The sequence below is a fragment of the Pelecanus crispus genome, chromosome 2 (genome assembly GCF_030463565.1).
Source record: "Pelecanus crispus isolate bPelCri1 chromosome 2, bPelCri1.pri, whole genome shotgun sequence".
NCBI lineage: Eukaryota > Metazoa > Chordata > Aves > Pelecaniformes > Pelecanidae > Pelecanus > Pelecanus crispus.
Genome location: NC_134644.1, coordinates 10,607,765 through 10,626,882, shown reverse-complemented (window position 1 = coordinate 10,626,882; position 19,118 = coordinate 10,607,765). Strand labels below are relative to the sequence as shown.

Below are 19,118 nucleotides of genomic sequence, written 5' to 3'. Positions count from 1 at the left end.
TTACAGACCATGTTCATTTCTTCTCTCCTTCACTGACAGGTAAAGCATCGTGAAAAAAAAAATACTAACAAGCATTTACATCACAAACCATTATTAACACAGATTCAGGTATATGAGCAAATGTTCTAAAGTTTTTGCATGTAATTATAAATACAAAAAAAAAATTACAGCTCCAACAAAACATTCCAAGAAAAACAGCTCTCTTGTTTTTTCCTTTTTGTTTCTGTGCTGTACTATTTTTCAGTGGTGAAAAGAGCATGTGCTGTCTCACTGGCATTTAACAAATAGTTTTGGTTTAAACTGAAATTTAGCATGAGCTCACTGCACCCAAAGTGTCTTCTTTGAATTCCAAATGCCTTTACAGATCAAATTAGGATGTTTGTGCTAGATTACTCAAATGATGCAAAAAACACCTGTCCACATTGCTACTAATAGCATCGGGAAGCTCTTTTTTTTTTTTTTTAATTATGGAGCACCCCACACAAAGGTAATTGAAGATATCCTTATTCAAATCAAAATTCTGTCAGCTCAGTGTTTACACATGAAACTGGAGCCAAATCTTGCCCCTTTTGTAGACATAAATTCCCCCTAGAATTATACAAGTCTGGCTTTCAGGACCATGATGGAAGAGAACTGAGATTAAGGAACAAGGCCAATCATTTCTCGTTTGGTTAGTTTTGTTTTGGTTTTGTTTTGTTTTTTTTTTAATCGAGCTAGTAGGACTAAACCCACATCTGGAAAAATTCTCACCAAGATAAACAGACCAAGTGCTAATTTTATTTTTTATGCCGCTTTTATGCCTTTTAACTTTGGAGAGATGAAGAATTTGCGACCTCTTCCATCATAAAGATAAACCTTGACAAAAATGTTTTTTAAAACAGGTTACAAAATTATGAAACAAAAATTATTTGAAACCAAAAACCTAACAGAAAATGCTGTCATTTTTGAAAAAGCAAGTACTGAACTAGGAGGACAAAACACTGAAGTACAGAAATTGACTTTAAGGAAGGGTTGTCTTGCACAGAAAACAACTCCAAACCCGTAATTATTACTGCTATAATTCTGATGATCAAAATCTACAATAATATTTCGGGTTACTTGCATGCAAAGTGCTTCCTGCCTCTGCCTACCTAAACTCTGGGAGCATCACAACTGGGAGAGAGTTCGCTCTTTTAAAAAACAGAAAATCCATTTTCATATATAAACAGTTCTTGCTACGTAAGAGCTACGAGAGGTCATTTAGACCACCTAGCTCCTCAGGACGTGACTAACTATACCTATATTACTTCTCATACCTTTATCTCCTGTTGTCTAAAATATCCAGCAATATATCATTGAAAAGCAGGGACTCATGCTTCATCCTGACTATACAGAAACAGTTGACAGTCAGAATTGAAAGCACTCATCGCCAAAGGAAAGCCCTACCCTCTTCTTATTGCAGTCTGGATACTGAAGGTGGTGTAAGCTGTTGCAGCACAGATTTTCAACTGACTACCTGCAGAATGAAATCTAGGCTACAATCCCACTGACTTGAGTATGTCAGAATTTCATACTTAATGTACAGAATATATAAAACAAGATCACCGAGTACTAAAGAAATAAACTCAGCAAACTCAAATTTTCTACTGAAGTTTTCTGCAGCTGTGTGATTCTTGCAGTTACATGACTACACCTATCTGCAACTCATGCTTCCCCCCAGCCTACCGTCTCTGTTGAACTTGCCTTCACGGCACCAGACAGGAATAGTGTGCACTGTCTCCTTTTACAAAAGCAGAAAGCATACATTACCAGTCATGATTACTTGGCATGACTCCAACACAATCTTCAAAATACAAATATTTATAGAAAATTTAAATTTAGTTTTACAAAATACAGATACAACACTACCCAATGTAGCAAAATAATGGAACTGAGAAATAATTTCAAAATATTTAAAGCATTAGGTTCTAAAATAAATAATGCTATCTAAAAGAAGTGCCCAGGTTTTGCGACTAGGAGAAGGCAGTTCCACCATTACTGATCTCTTTTTCAACTTCTTTACGAGTTCCATAATTTATGTAGAAAAATATACAAGAAAAGAATTTTGGGATAAAGAATAGGTTGGGTATGTAACATTTAACATAAATAAAAAGCCTAAAGCAAAACCAAAAAGAAAACCAATCATTTTATTTCTGTACATCAAGACTACAAATAGTATTTTAACACTTCATTTATTACCCAAATTAAGAAATTATACATTTTTATATGGTTACTAGTAAACATCTTAAAATCACTCAGTTTCCCCACATTTAGAAGGATATTGCTGGTTACTGCTTATTAAATATGAAATCCAACAGAGCTTCCAGTAACAGCAAAATATTTTTTTTTTTTGCATAAGAGATGAATACAAATTTGATTGTAAATTCTGATGATGTCAAATATAAAACTAAAGTTCAGAGGGATGCACTTATGAGTCTTACAGTTTGAACTATAATTCCTTTTTTAAATTCACTGCAGTTTGCACACAAACACCCAACGATGTGCCTACTACTAGAGGATCAGCTCCTTCCATATGAAAGCAAATTTTTTCCCAGATATCAAATTATATTAAGCAGCATATTCCCACCTACTTATCTTAGCAGAAATACTGCAGGCAGATGGATTATAAAAGCTGTTTAATCACCAAAAAAATAATGAATTTGACTAATGTCTACTGCACAGATATGGTATTTAAGATGGAAAGAAATGATAGGGAAAAGGAATGTGAACACCACAGGCTTCAAATATAAAAGATAAAGCCTGATAACTTTGGTTCAAATAATTTTAATAGTTGTTACATGTATATTTTTCCAAAGTGATGACTTTTGTATGTATTGTGTATGCAATAGGAGTCCGATACATTTAAAAAAAAAAAATCTGTACAGGCACAAGACAGAAACAGAACAGAGAAAACATGGATAGTCACATCCATTCACGACTGTTCAAGTGATAATGACGCAGCCAAAGGTTGAACTTAAAATAATGCAAATCCGATTTCTCCAAGGTATTTCAGAAAACACAAATGGAATATTATAAATGTTTTTTCTCAGTGCCTACCATCTTGAGGGAAGGTAGTATAAAACAAAATAGTTCTGCAACAACTGTGATTTGTAAACAATTCTACAACATAAGTAAAGATGTTAGGTTATTGGTAATGAGCATTTTCATCCCCTCAGTTCTGGGATATCTGCAAACATCTGCTTCACTTCCATCTAAAAGATTAATTACAGGATGTTAACCCTGTCTCATCCCAATGCGCTGCATGGTACACAACTTTATTGCCAGTTTGTGAAATTATTTATGTTTGAACAGCACAAAGCCAAAGCTTCATCTTTGGTTAATTTCACTGAGATGTCACTGTCCTTTAAATGTGCTCTTTCTTCGCATAAACACAGAAAACACCCACACTGCACACAGCATTCATTGTTTTTGAATCATAAAGCAGTGTCAATGTAATATTAATTAATGAAAGCTAACTAAGAAATCGCGTTTAAAAATGAAACCTATTTGAGGGCATTTGATAAGACACAAGAGCTGCAGAAATCTAGACAGAATTCCCTTAAAACTGCTTGGGTATGGGTGCTGCTTATAGAGTAGGCACTGGTTAGTTCCTCTGCAGATCATCCAAATAAGCATCAGTTCGACTCAGCTCAATTCAAATCCAGCAGCACATTCAATGGCATAAAGAAGCTTGCTTCGCATAAGATTTTCGTCATAAAATTCAGGAAGCTTCAGCAAGTTCATGCAGGTACTGGCAGTAGGTAGCCTGTCTAAATCAGATCCTCCATTGTGAATGCAAAATGCAGGATATAACTCCTGAAAAATCCAACAGAAAAAAACATATTAAAAAATACATACAAGCCAAAACCTACCTCATAACAGCTGGCACAGATTTCTAGGAAATAAATCATTAGGTTAAAACCTGTCACAATGGCATACTCATATGGCATTTTCTTTCATTCCTGGTGACCCCAAAAGCACTCTTGAATTGTGTAGCGCCTCCCTCTACCTTGTCCCCACCAAGATCCATTAATTTGCAAAACACAAAGCAACTTATTTGGTTCTAAGGAAAAAAATAATAATTTCTTACTGTTCATACACAGTATGAACTCTATTCTGCAAATTTATGATGCTACAAAAACAGTGAAACATGAAATGGAAAAAGTAATACAGCAGCATGCAAGAAATTTGTTGTTGTATTTGGGAGAAACGACCAGGATTCACAACTTCAGACTCTCCTTACAAAGCCTCCCAAATGCCCATGGATGCTGTTAATTCTTTAGAAACAGGAAAATGATGGGTTCCTGCTACACTGAAGTTTTCTGACAGTGAAATACATGCTGAACACAGGGAACAATAGACTGCTAGCGGTAATGGAGGTAAATGGAAAAGGATGTTCTGTCGTGTTTCAGTGACATATAATATTTGTCACTGTATAATGACATGGCTTCTTCTGAGAATTATACTTTCTGTTTTTTTGCTTTCCAGGCAGGGAAGGCATTGTTTCTGTATACACAAAGATCCCAACAAAGGCAATTTTGGTCTAGCTAATGAAGTGATGTGCTACGCCAGTTACAACATTCTTCTGTTAAAAGTATTCCAACTTTATGCACAAATTCTACACGAGCATGTACTTGTCATGTTAAAGTGATGCTCTGAGGTGAAAGAGGATGAATGAGTGACCGGATCTAAGAACAAATTTGATAAAAGTTATAGTACTACATCAATTTCTTTGTGACATAAAAAATTCCAAACAAATAAACAAACCATAATCAAACATACCCTTTCAGTCTTTTCCTTCTAGAGCTTTAGTTTGTTAGCATACCCCAGATATATAAAATAAATTCAAGTGGATGAGTATCAAGCCATCGTTTTCCTTCTACTCACCACAATATACATGATTTTTCTTTGTTAAAATCAATTGTCTGATTCAATGCTAAAGGCATTTCTTGCCCTAAAGGGACTTCTGTCTGAACTAATCTTTCAGCAAGCCTACAATTTATGAATTTCAAGATGAACACTACTAATGACTTTGGTGGATCTGTTCATGTGTAAGATTAAGCAAGTATTTACACTACCATGGTCCAGAGCGCTCAATCAAGAGGTACTTTATATCCTCCAAATAAACATCTAACTTTATTTAAAGCAATTACACTGTTTCTTCACAGAGTGATTATAAAGTCACTCAGCTGTTATAGGGATGATACTGACGTGCATAGTGTCTAATGATATAAACTGGTCAAACCCTGATTATTCTTCTGATGTGATAACTATCGATCTGAGGAACAGACTTTAAAGGCATTTTGTGTGTAATATTTATTTTAATAATATCCAATTTTTTTTCTCCTGAGAAACAGTGTAGTGAAAAATACATTTATTTGTTACCTCTAAAGCACTGCTTTTGCTGGCAAGAAAGTATTCATTTTATCAAATGCTTGCCTGAGGTAAAACAGTTCTGATTTTAGAAACTGGAAAAAAAAAATCCCAGCTCCAAAGGCAAAAGGTCAATGAGATTCTAAGCTAAATTATTGTTCAAATGGAGGCCTTAAAAGTATTTCACGGCTAAAATGCTGCATTTTTAGTGTTCCTTTCAAAATGCTAATTGAATTCCCCTACTTTAGCTTTAAAAATGGAAAAATGAAGTTCTAAATTGAAATGTCATGCCAAGGGCACCATTTGTTGCATAATTAAATACTGTACAGCAGGAAACTGCAATAGTTTGGAAGTGAAAAGTATCATCAATTTATTATGTGACCTGATTGGAACTTAACAGTTTTCAACCATGCTTTAATGATTTTTTTTTTTTTAGTCCGTAACAATCACATTTATTAAACTTATTAAACTTTAATTAGCTTTAGTAAATGTTATTCTGAGTCTGTATCTGGCAGTGAGAGTTTAAAATTTTTAAATGATACAAAGCTAGACTGTGCTACCTATAAGCTATGAAGGTCAAGATATTTCCTATCTTAAATTAACATGCACTAACTTTAAGAAACTGAAGGTTCCACAATATAAAGCATACAGAAGATTTCACAGTGAGAACCAGAAATTGTGTTTCTCTCAGAAAAATGTAGTACCCATATTAAAACTGCAAAAAAATTTTGAAGGCAGTTTGTGTTAATGTCTACCATCAACACAAATATAGTCAGGCAGTTGTTTGGCTGGTTATATTCAGAACTCCTGCAGCTTCGCACTCTTCACTTTCAAAGCTCTAAACAATACACTTATCATAGGCTACCAAGACATTACTGCTGATGACAATACCAGTTACCCACTTCCTTTTCTGGTAAACACTTCCTGGCAAAACCCTGGTTTGTTGGTAAATCCGTGTTAATGAGACGCTACTGCAAGCACCACACAAGTATTGACCTAACTCCCGCTCAGTGCTGCCCAGCGAAGCAGCAGCAATGCCTTTTCACTCTGCTTTCTGTTGCCAAGACTGTTGCATGTGGCTGAGCTTGCAACTCCGTTGTACAGTGAATTAATCTTTTAACTTATTGCTATCATGCTGATCAACTGATGACTATTTTACTTCCATTTTTTCCTAGCTAAGTATGTTAAAGTCAGGTTGCGGCCTACCTCCCAAGTACACACACAAACTTTAACTTTCCACATTGGCTTCGCTACATCCTGTTTCTAATGTGTCACTGTCAGCCTTAGTATTTTTGGACTTTTGATTCACTTCCTCCATCTCTTCAAATGTCACGCTGGCTACCTCAAAGCTGGGTAGCTACATCTGCATTTCCTGCTCTCTCCTTGTAATTAAACAGGATGACAACAAACAGAGGCTTCTCTTTACTTTGTTTCCCAATTCTCCCTTCGTTACATGACTGACATGAACTGTTCTATCTTAGTCTCATCCCGCAGTTTTTTAATTGTTCTTCCCACTGTCCTATAAAATCCTGTTTGTTGCTAGAGTACTGTACAGTGACATTCACACAGACTTGAAGAGTTGAAGAGAAATGCTTGCAGGCTTTTAAATAACCAATCATGCAAATCAATCAATAAATACCCTAGATAGGATTCCTGTGATTAACCAGCCATCTCCGCTGTCTCCATATCCAAATCCAGGCACCCCAGGCTCTCTTTACTGTTAAAGGGGATCTAGCTAGTATGTTTTGTGGAATCTAAGACATCATTCATTTCATCCTACAGGAAGACACATAGAAGTGTCAGACAAATTACCAACTGAAAGTGTTCCTTCCTCTCCTAGGCGCCTATAAAAGGAGCGTAGCTGAGCTATAGATTACAGATACGTAAGTTGGAGGATACGTTGCTGTTGTGGTTTAGCCCCAGCCAGCAACTCAGCACCACGCAGCCGCTCGCTCACTCCCCCTACCCCGATGGGATGGGGGAGAGAATCGGAGGAGTAAGAGTGAGAAACACTCCTAGGTTGAGAGAAGAACAGTTTAATAATTGAAATAAAGTAAAATAGTAATGCTAATGGTAACAGTATAATAATGATAATAATAATAATGATACACGAAGCAAGTGATGCACAATGCAATTGCTCACCACCCGCCGACCGATACCCAGACAGTTCCCAAGCAGCAATTGCTGCCCCCGGCCAACCCCCCACCCCCAGTTTCTATACTGGGCATGACGCCATATGGTATGGAATAGCCCTTTGGCCAGTTTGGATCAACTATTCTGGCTGTGCCCCCTCCCAGTTTCTTGTGCACCTGGCAGGGCATGGGAAGCTGAAAAAGTCCTTGACTAGCATAAGCAGTACTCCGCAACAACTAAAAACATCAGCATGTTATCAACATTCTTCTCCTACTAAATCCAAAACACAGCACTATGCCTGCTGCTAGGAAGAAAATTAACTCTATGCCAGCCGAAACCAGGACAGTTGCCTATCCATGTGCTAACAGCACCACACAGCACTTGCTACAGCAGCTGAAGGGATTACGCGGAGGGTGAGACTGCACAGAGGTTTACAGAACAATTGTAGCAAAAGGAGGTTTAAATGATCACATGCTGCAATGGCAGTGCTGTGTACCCGTATCAGCTTATAAAGAAACAGGAAAATAAATAAAAGGATTGAAGACAGAAGAGAACGTGAAGTTGCAGCATAAAGGGACAGATGGAAGTCAAGGGCAAAGAGCCACGCTTCCCTGCAGAATGTGGCACTAGAAACAACTCTTCCACTTCAAAAAATCACTCTGCAGCCTAAGGAAAAAAAAAAAAAAAAAAAAAAAAGCTGTTTAAACTACTGGGACTATTCTTTCATCACCTCTAGCAACTGATCCACATACTCCTGTATGACAGCCCACATATGCTTTCATGTATTTTAAATCATTCAAGTGTCAGAGGTCTGTGAGTGAGACCACTGTGATTTCAATACTGGAGTGTTTTCTTGTTTGTTTTCCAGAGGAAAACTGTATTTATGAAAAAAGTAAATCATCAAATGTTTGAAAATTCTAGAATGAATTTTGTTTAATTCAGTAAGAGAAAAACAGTGGTAAGTACTACAAACATCTAAGTTGTGTGTGTGGAAGAGGAAGGTGGGATGTTTTGTTTCATTTTTTACTTCTGATATCTTTATCATGTGTCACCCCCAGGACATGTGACAGGAAAGGGCCCAATTCCTACAGCTGAGAAGAAATTCTTCTAGCATTTGCCTCTCAAGTATTTTTTTAAATGCTAATTAAAAGAAAACAAAAAAACCCCACTAAAATGAACTTTCACAGTATGAATCAAGAAAAAATTGTGCAAAATTCCAAGTATGTTGTTTCCACCTCCAGACTATTCTGTATATCTGAATTCCTTGTTCTTATATAAAATGTCAGTATCTGTCCCTGAAGTATTTCTCTAATTAGAAAATGTTCATTCAACACCACTTATTTTACAAAACAGCCAATAAACCTTCAAGACTTACACAATACCTGCATTCATTTCTTATAGGTTCATCTACCTATTTAACCTAATAAACGTAGGAAATTAGTTACTATCCTCTGCTAATTAAATATCGTAGCAGAGAACCTTATAATGTGAAAATTTACTAAGTACATGTACTTGAATTTTGTTTAGCAAAAAATCTTATTCTTGCTTGTAAGGAACTGGATGATGCAATGCCTATCTTCGTTCCATATAAGCCCACCTTTGTATTAGTTTTACTAAACAGTACAACAGTAAACACGCTGTTGATCACGGTACTAAAGGTCATCATGTTTGCTATGAAGCAATTTATTATTCTATTTTCTTACAGAAAAGCATTGAATGTTCCCACATTTCAGAAGAAATCAAGTCCATGGCTGGTTCTTAGCCAGAATTTTGCAGCCCAGCTGAAACTCATGGGTAGAATATCCCCAGAATTTAGTTTCAGAATGTCTTCAACTTGCCTGAGCCTCTCTTTAGTTTTATAAGCTGTAGATGAAGGTTTTATTCATACTTAAGCTTCACTGTAAATAACAACCTAAAGATAGCAACAAAGTATTTAGATACAAAGGGTAAAGAGCTGTGACCCTATAAGCAGATAAATGGAAATTAGAAGGAAACACAATACATCTCCTGCTTCAAATGGTTAATTTAAGAGGTTCAAATTTAATAGCTGCTTTTATAGCCTAAATCCTCTTTTGCCTGATTTAAAAGACATTCTTCATAACTCAGTCTGTTCCTTGAAACTGGTAGCAATACTGCTTCTGTACAGTAACATGAAATGGCAGCAAGGATCTTCCATGACAAAGACTAAGTGCTCTAACCAATGTGTTTTTAGGCTTATCAAATTTTGTAGTTAAAATAGAAAAAAAACAGAACAACGTTTCATGAACTATTTTAAAACTATACTCGTTATACACACAAGTGCAAACATTGAAGCTGTTTCTGTAGTCCCAGAGGAACATTCTTCTCAAACCGTAAATGCCTACAGAAAAGAAAAGCTTGTATCATAATCTGTAGTATTTACAGAAACTTGCAACGAAGTCGGGAAGACATATACCTTAAACCCCAGAAGAGGCGGTCGAGAGCAGCTTGTTACAAACTTGAGTAGTTTGCGTTTCTCTTCATCCGTGAAGCTTTCCACAACTCTCCAGAATATTTTAATTACAGGATGGTCTGCTGTGTAGCCACCTATAATGAGATTTAAATGATTTATAGGTAGAATAGTTTTATGTAACAACTACATTCTTCAGAAAACCTAGCATCAATCTTGAAAAGCTTGGTGCAAAATATTAAAACCAGTAGGCTTACACTTCAGGCTTCCAGTAGCTATAGATCTCTTTGATCACTGCATTTTCAATTTCTTATTCATTGCTTACCTATGGTTACTACCTCCCTCAGCTTCTTAACTGCAGTTTTCTTCAATGAATCCTTTGTTTATTTTAAATTAATTTTATTTAGTTTAGAATTTACCTAGTAACTTTGGATTACTGCCTTTTACTCCAAGAGTTTGCAAAATCTGCAAGACTCGGGATGTTATTTAATGAATCAACTTACCTTGAGGTAAGCTCGGATGTGAACTGATGATACAGCAGTTACTTTTTGATTACATTCATGATAAATGCAGGGAAAAATGAAGTAAGATACCTTGCATTCCTCACAAGGAAAAAATATGAGCTCTCTCTTCAGGCTGTCTGAGAAATGGTACGTATCTGAATGCAGTGGTAGAAACCATCCCAAAGTCATTTGCAGACTTATTTTCAGGGCAACCAGACAGTATCGACGAACATCCGTTTAGAAAAGGAATTACACGTCCTCTAATTATCTGGCTATAAACTTGTATCTATGTGTACGAATAAAATAAACTGCATACCTGTATCTCCCAGCATTCATAAAATTAGGTTATAATTTTACCCAATCTTCAGAAATTCAGGCCTTTCTAGAGCGTTTGGCCAAAGTTAACAAGGATGACCCTAAAACTGCCTTTTATTTTTTTTTAAACTAGGTTAAAAAGCAAGTTTATTTATTCCTGAGTCAGTCATAATAAATTTTTGTATTTAAGTAAAATATACTTACCGGAATAGTTTGTGAAAGATTTAAGGTCATCCAAACTAATAGGAACCTGGGCACCAGAAATCAGAACCTAATAGTGAAGGGAATTAGACAGTTACATTGCAGGCAAAAATTAGCATTTACTTCTGTTTAAAGCAATTGTTTTCTGCAGTTTTAAGCAGAAGTACCTGTATTTCCTGTTGATCGAACATTCGAAGCCATTCAAGATTCACAACATTGGCCAGTCCCTGACGGAAAGCAAGGCAATGCTGTCGAATTTGTTTGTTTAACCTGTAGTCTGCCACGAGATGGATGTACGCGATTCGGTTAGCGCTGGTAACAGGAATATCTTTTCCACCTGGCTTCAGCTCAACCACCTATAAACATAACAATTTTCATCATCTTGGTAAACTTTAATTCTGTGTGCTGTAACCGTAAAATTGAACTGCAAAACATTCTAGTAAGTGATGTATATGTTTGAAGTTTACTAGAATATACTCAAGAATATTCACCTCAAAATAAGATAAAAGATTATGACAAGTTATAAAGGTAGGGTTTTTTCTGTTTACTCATAAGAGCACATTCTACAACATCCAGTTTTTACACCTAGACCTCCAGCTGACTACATGGCCCTGTAGTTTATTACCACAAAGCAGATCTGACAAAGTCAGAGCTCTTTTATAGGAGACAGTGTGTAATACTAAATTCACCACTGCAAGTCAGACAGAAACTGAGGTGAAAATCTTCCCCTTGTCAAGCTCGCCCCTAGCTTCACTGATGCTAGTAAGTGCCCTGGAAGAGAGAGTAGCCTGTATAAGCACAGATCTCGCACACAGCTCTCTCCTCCCAGCTGGATTAGGAAAACTGTGCTTGACTGGCTAGGTCCTTCTCTGTCTGGTGATCGTGAATTCTGCAGGATCACATTATGGTAAAAGCAACGTCCACTGAATCAAAATTGAGATTCTCATACAAGCCTAACTTACAGAATGATAAGCATTCATAATTCCTACTGTTGAAAATCCAAGTTATACGTGTTCAGTACTTTCAGTAAAAATAAAACAACAACAACAAAAATCAAGCCTAAACCTTGTTTTTCTACTGAGAAGCTTTGGTCCTTCAAGTACACCAAGATACCTCAGCATGGAAAAGTTTTTAATGAAAGTTAAAAAACCAAACCCCCAAAACAAAGATACTGTAATTGCATTAAGATATAAACCAGGATCAACAGTAGTTGTTATTAAAACACTACTGAACTTAAATATTCTACTCTTTACTACACGATGACCATTTTGCCGAGTAGTATCCAAATCTGAAAAGGATTGAGTACTAAGATGACTATAAAAAAATGAAAAGCTGAGATACAGTCACCTTCTGAAGCCTTCAGAAAAAAAGTTTGTTTTTTCTACACTCTGAAGTCACCAATTTTTTGATTATTTTTGTTCCAAATAACTCTGTATTTCAGTCTGCGGCAACCATCACATCTTCAGAGCACAGGGAATTAAACATGTGAATAGCTTCTTTTGTAACATGCTACCTCATAACGCAAGCTGTTCCAGTACTAAGCAAAATGCAAAGCAGTAAGACTAAAAATTCGCAGTGCTTTTGAGCATTCAGATTTTTACTTGATTCATAGGTTTTTAAGGCCAACAGAGAGTATTAAGATCTGTGAATCTGACCTCCCAGATAATGCGGGCCAGAGGATTCTGTCTAGAGATTCCTGTATTTAACTCAATAAATCCATAGATGAGTTAGAGCACATATTTTAGAGAGACAGGCAATCCTGGTATAAAGACTCTATGTGATGGGGTTTACCACTTTCGTTGATAAGCTAGAACAACCTGAATTACAATAGGTGTTAAAAATGTGTCTTACTTCCACTTTAATCCTTCAGCTGCAGGCTTCTTGATTTTGTTACACCTACAGTAAAAAACCTCATCAATACCCCACCATCTCTGGGTGTAGGTAGCACTGACTACATTTAAGTCCTACTCCCTGAAGAATTAAATAAAATGAAGGTGTCAGTTTAGCTGACTGTTTCATGCCCTGCACGTATTGGTTTCCTCCCTTCTGAGCAAGTCCCCTTCAACAAGAGCCACGGACACAAGAGGCAGGATAGCTTTCTCTGGGGTCCACCCCTTGAGGAGCCTGGCATGCAATGCAGCTGGCCTGTCTAGAGGGTACAGGCCAGTACCCAGTGCCACTGACTGGCCTGAGGGCGAGGGTATTTTTACGGGTAAAGTCCACAAGGAGTATTAATAGAAGTACGGGATGTGTTCCACACTGCAGTGGAAACATCCGATGAGAAGGGGTCCCTGTGCTGCTAAGCTTTCTCCTCTGCTACTGCAGGCAACACCACACTCTAGAAATGTACCATGTTTCATCCCACTATAGTAGTTTAACTATTGTTGTCACTGGAAAGTTAGTCAATAATTGGATTCATCTAATGATTAGAAACATTCTAAGTTCCACTTTGAGTCCAATGGGTAAAGTTTGTTCATACCCATTGTTCTTACTTCAATATTGCCCTATAGCTTAACCAGCTCTTTACCTTCCTCCTCAATTATATCCATGATTTATTCCTTATGGGCAGCAACTTCATTTATCTTAGAATCATAGAATGCTTTGGGTTGGAAGGGACCTTTAGAGCTCATCCAGCCCAACCCCCCTGCAGTGAGCAGGGACAGCTTTAACCAGATCAGGGTGCTCAGAGCCCCGTCCAACCTGACCTGGAATGTTGCCAGGGATGGGGCCTCCACCACCTCTATGGGCAACCTGTTCCACTGCTTCACCACCTTCGACTTCCCAAAGACTTTTTCACTGAGCTAAAACAGGTCAAGTTCCTTTAATTTCCTCCTATAAAATACCCTTTTACAAAGCCTAACAAGATCAGAAAGCTTTCTCTTACTTACTAAATTCCTGTCCTCTTTAGCGTTACAGGATCAGAGCTACCAATGATGTTCCACATGAACAGATCATTGTTGAGACCCAAACACTACTACTACTTCGCCATCTGCCCACTTACAAATCTTTTCTATTTGTTTTGCAGAACTGCATAATTACCTGTTCCTTTGTCAGTACTTCACTGAATACAATTCCTTTCTTTGAAGTATGGACACATTGAATTTGGCCATATCAAAGCATATTTGTATCATGCAACTCATCAAGCTTCTCTGAAGAATACGGACACCAACAATAAACTAACTAATATTTATTATTCGATTTGCATACAATAATTTCTGTGAGCTCACTATTTACACAAAAAGGTACTTGAACTGACTTCCTTCCTAAAATAACAAGAGCGAACTACTGGCAGTGTATTCTAGAAAACTGCTGTGTTTTAAGATTCATCCCAGCACTGGGTGAAGTAAAACATCTAATCTTCCCTGCAGGTCAGCAAATAGAGATAGGTCAGGACACAGATTAATTCATGCTTATGTTTGCATTATAATAGTATTGTCTCCACAGTGGCCTGAAGATGCCGGGAAAGCTGTATTCATTGTCTAATAAAAGCTATTCTCTCTGCCTACAATGTTCTTCCTGCAAATCAGAGAAAAAAAACCCTGTTGTACTCTTTCTGACCACTATTTTTAGAAAATAGGAAAAATATTTTTTAAAAAATCGTGATTTTGCTTGTATTGTTGTATTTTTAAGTAGAAGACCTTGATCTCTGATCCAGCAACACTTCCGTAGCTCCCCTTCCTCCCCCCAACCCTGCACTGCCACAAGTAAGACTACAGCATTCAGTTAACTGAATTTCCTGGGGTTTTCCAGTGATCTATCCATTTTCAGAGTTTGTCAATGTGAGATGAATTCTACCACCGTTTTGTCAAAGCATCATCACAGTTTGAAACAAAGGGGCTAATGTAGCAGGAGTGATAAATATATTATGCCATAAAGGCTAAGAAGGATGGGAAACAGAAGACAGAAGATGGTAACACTTGGGCTGGCAGTAAAACTGTGGTAAATGTAGATGCAGTTCTCTTTTTACTCATTCGTTGTTTTCATGGGGTTTTAAAGAGATTATTGTAGAAGTCCCACTCAACTCTAAATGTCAGGAATGATTGTTGAAAAGTTCATTTTCAAAAAGGCCACAACACAATTTATAAAACCTAAAAAGATTTATCAGCTTGCATTTTTATTTTTACTCATCCAATGTTCACCACTAGATGGTGTAAGATAGTTACACAGGATGGGTGAAAACAGAAAACTTCCGAAAACGTGCAGACTTGTGTCATCACCTTATTTTCTATTTTGTAGATCTCAGTTTAAAAAAAAACCAAACTTGGTTCATTATTAAAATAATGTATTTTAAAAGCAATCAAATCATACACATTATTTAGATAAGTATTCAGATCATTCAGACAATACCATAAATTAACTGAATTTGATTCATGCTCATAAAGTATGTCTTCAAAATGAAGGGGAAATATCAAAATGGGATATAAAAGTACCATATTTTTTAAAATCTGCAAGAAAAGGCGTTTTGCATTTTTAGCGATGTGGACAAAAATAACTGCATTAGGCCTCTGACTGAAGGTTAGATACACTTGGAACTACAGTTGCATGCACTTACGAGTTTTCTTGGCTATAAATTAAATTCTGTGTTTCCACAAGTACATACTACAAAAATGCGCTCAACTTACTTTTATATTCTTATTTAAGAAAACCACCACATTTTGTAAAAAGAAAAAAGGAAATGTCTATGTACATTTGCAGTTCAAGTGAACTGTTCAGATGATCATTTTCAGTTATTGTATCTACTACTTTGAACATTAGCATAATAATGAAATAAATACACACCAAAAATCAGGAAAACAGTGACTAACATAATATTTGTCAAGCAGAATTCAGGGGATTTATCCTCTGGCTTATTGATAATAACCCGTCACACAAAGTCGCTTTGTAATGTGCTTACGGGCAGACAACGGCAAGTCTCTGTTGGCAGACAAACTTAATGCTAGCTGCTGCTCACACAGATCTGGCAGTGGCAGCTGCTTCCCAGGATAATGGAGAAAAAGAAAATATTTAGAGGGTAAAGTGGGAAATATTTTAGGAAAGAATAAGAGACTTGGCATGTAGGTATTCTTTTTTTGTGTATGAAGACATAAGACATATCTCCAATGCAATTTCAAAAAGCACCCTCATAGATAGTCAAGAACTCTTACAAACTTGGTTTTAGGACAGATGAAAATGTTCTATCTTTTCTCTTGGACTCTGATCACTTTTGTTCACATCACCCGAAAGTTTCTCCCCAGTCTGAAAAGAAGTAGTAGATAAAGGCTTTCTTTCTTTCCCTGTCATCTGCCTTCCAGATGTTCAGGCAGGAGTTCCAGGTAGGAGATTGCATTTGAATGCCTAAGAATGCATTTGCCGTGTTATAAATCTGCCTGAGAAGGATCAGCTTCAACTTAAATATTTTGCTTCTGAAAACCCTAAAAAAATAATTCATCTCAGCCACTGTAAAGAAGTTACCAAGACAGAAACTTTCAGCATTACTTTTAAGGCTTCAAAATTTTCTCTCACGGAACTTTAAAGGCAAAGAACTCTCCTTTGGTGAGTCAATGTATTTTCAGTAACAGCAATGGCATTCACAAGTGTTCTAAAAAGCCAAAGAAGGTGTCCTGACACCAACTTCTGTAGTCCATGGATTTCACAGAAACTGCTGCCATATATATTATAGTGCTCTTCTGTGGATTTGTGCTTCTACACTTTATTTATGGAGTCTTCTCATACTCAACCATTCTGATCCATGTAATGTCAAGCATCAATGTTTGAGAAGACTCCCTGGAGTACATAATCTAACATTTTTGAAGGAAGAGGAATACCCATTTGAATCTTCCTCTCCTCCCTTGGGCAGCCACAAAACTCACCTTCCTCACTGAGCGAGGAGGGAGGGAATGAGGGAGGTCTGAAACGAGGAGGTATTTTCTTAAAATTTGTTAACCTTACACTTATTATAAGCATTTTATAACCATTTTATCACCATCTAATCTACAAGATAAAAAGGAAAAATAAAATCAATATACACAGCTACTTGAAGGCACCTGTAACTATAGGCTGACATTTGTTTGAGACTTTTTTACTGGCCAACATTTTATGCAGCAGATCCAACAAGTCTAGGCTGGTATCACTGCATTAGACAGTTCTTTATCAAAAGCTAAAGCTATTTGGGGTTGGAAGATAAGGTTGATGGCATAGATCCCCTAATTAGCAGGTCTAATGTGCAAATTATTAAGTACGTTTTTCAACTTCTGGTGAATGCACTTTGACAATAGTTTAATGGGATCTAAAAGCACATTACAGGATTGGAATCAATACACTGATAATAGAATTTCTACCTTCTACTACTGACAGAGGCAATAGAGCCCCTTTTGAATGTGTCTTTCATTGCAGATAATGCTTTTGTGCCACAGTTGCTGGATGGACACTGTCATGAGGACAGCTATTTACAATGATAGATTTATGATGCATTTATTGGGCACTAATTTATTAGACCCTAAAGTGGTTGTTTAGCGAAAACTAGAGATAATGTACATTCAATATAAGAGTGCAAATTAAGCTCTTTTCCCAAAGTGAATTAGCCTTACCTTGACACAATTAATTAGTATGCAACAGTTACACGAGTCAAATACCAGACAAAATGTATTTATCCATATAAGGTTTATTAAGGTAATGAAACTAAGTATGAAAAGTAACTTATTGCATTAAAACACAGAAGACGGTGCCAAGAACCAATTAGTTCTGTTGAACTACACTAACACACAGTCTCATTAAAAGATGGTTAATACTTCACGGGTATAGTGTTCTCCCTCCAAGTACAAACACATAAGCAGCATCAGACTATTTAATTTAATTTACATTTCATTTAGTTACTCGTGTACTATTATACTTAATCTTCTTTCTAAAGTTCTGCTGAACAACCAAAAATCAAAAGTCTTGATAATACTGGCCACAGCCCTTGGAGAATGTTACTGAAGAAATTAGGCTTCTTGGCAAGACAGCCCTTTTTACAAGTTTTTGTTGCAGTAGGTAGAGCTGGGAACATCTCTAACTCTGATCTCCTTGTATGTTATTTCTGAGCTATTTCTCTTTTCTATGTCCTTCGACCTTACTTCTTGAGGTAGGTTCTAACCTGTGTGGCTAATTTTTGAGGACATGCAGAGGAGATGTATAAAGTATGGAAACCACAATCTCTCCAGAAAATATTAGCTACTTTTCATTTTTAATTTGAGACTAAACTGCATTTGTATTAGCCGCGATCAACAAAACTATTGCTTTAAGTGCATTTAAATTAATGGCTTTAGAATACAAACAACAGACTCCTCCACCTCCCTGAAAATCCTAGGTTATATTGGAAACTGCCATGTTGTGTGTTTTGCCACCTAGTAACCACATACATGGATACTATAAACTCAATTCAGTATCAGTCACTTAACAGCACAGGCTACAACAGAGCAGGCGCTCCACTGTACAATATTGTAGAGTAGGCTCTAAGAACATGCTTTCTGATACATCTGTATCACATGCCTTTATTTCAAGTTTTTGAGTGTTTTGCTAAAGACGGTGCAGGTCAGAAGTTTTCATATAGGGAGCGTAACCCAGGGGAAAAAAATGACATATGGCATATGTTTAATCTGAAACATTACTTTTATCAGGCAATTGTTGACTCTCCCCTTCAGTATGACTCAGGAACCCCAAATCTGAGAATACTATTTTAAAACTGTAATGCAATCCAGGTTTTAGGATCTTTCAAAATGACAGGAAATGGGGGACAGAAGAGTAAAGATAAAAGTCCAAGCCTGATGCTGCTGAAGCAGAAGTCTTGGATATCAAACTTGCTATGATTTAAGCAGCAGTAGAGAACTCAACCTGACGATTTCCAGTACTAGCTGCTGCATCTCAGCGGTGCTGCTGCTTCAGCGACACATGCACAGCCCCAGGCTTCCCTGACCAACAGGCAAACCCAAAAGAACTGCCTACCCCCTTTTATAGTCTCTGTTTCTTCCGCAAGAAACAAGGCTGAATTCGGATGCTGCTGCATGTCACAGTGTGGTCAGGTCTACCTGTTTGATCCAACTATTAATTAAATACCATAATCAAGTACAAGTAGGCTGTAAGTAGTATGCAATTTTAAGTCTTCAAAAATGAAAGAGGAAGCATGACAAAAG

At 36.9% G+C, this 19,118-nt stretch overlaps 1 protein-coding gene across 1 annotated transcript in view; it reads right to left on the bottom strand.

Moving 5' to 3' along the window:
* Window positions 1-686: 686 nt before the first annotated feature.
* The window catches only part of UBE3C (ubiquitin protein ligase E3C), an 80,562-nt gene continuing 62,130 nt past the window's right edge, over window positions 687-19,118 (bottom strand). Inside the window, exons 20-23 of the mRNA XM_075704689.1 lie at window positions 11,139-11,327; window positions 10,975-11,041; window positions 9,959-10,089; window positions 687-3,834 (exon numbers count right to left, since the gene is read on the bottom strand). Coding sequence (XP_075560804.1) covers window positions 3,664-3,834; window positions 9,959-10,089; window positions 10,975-11,041; window positions 11,139-11,327 — 558 coding nt within the window. The 3' untranslated portion in view covers window positions 687-3,663. The remainder of the gene's footprint in view (window positions 3,835-9,958; window positions 10,090-10,974; window positions 11,042-11,138; window positions 11,328-19,118) is intronic.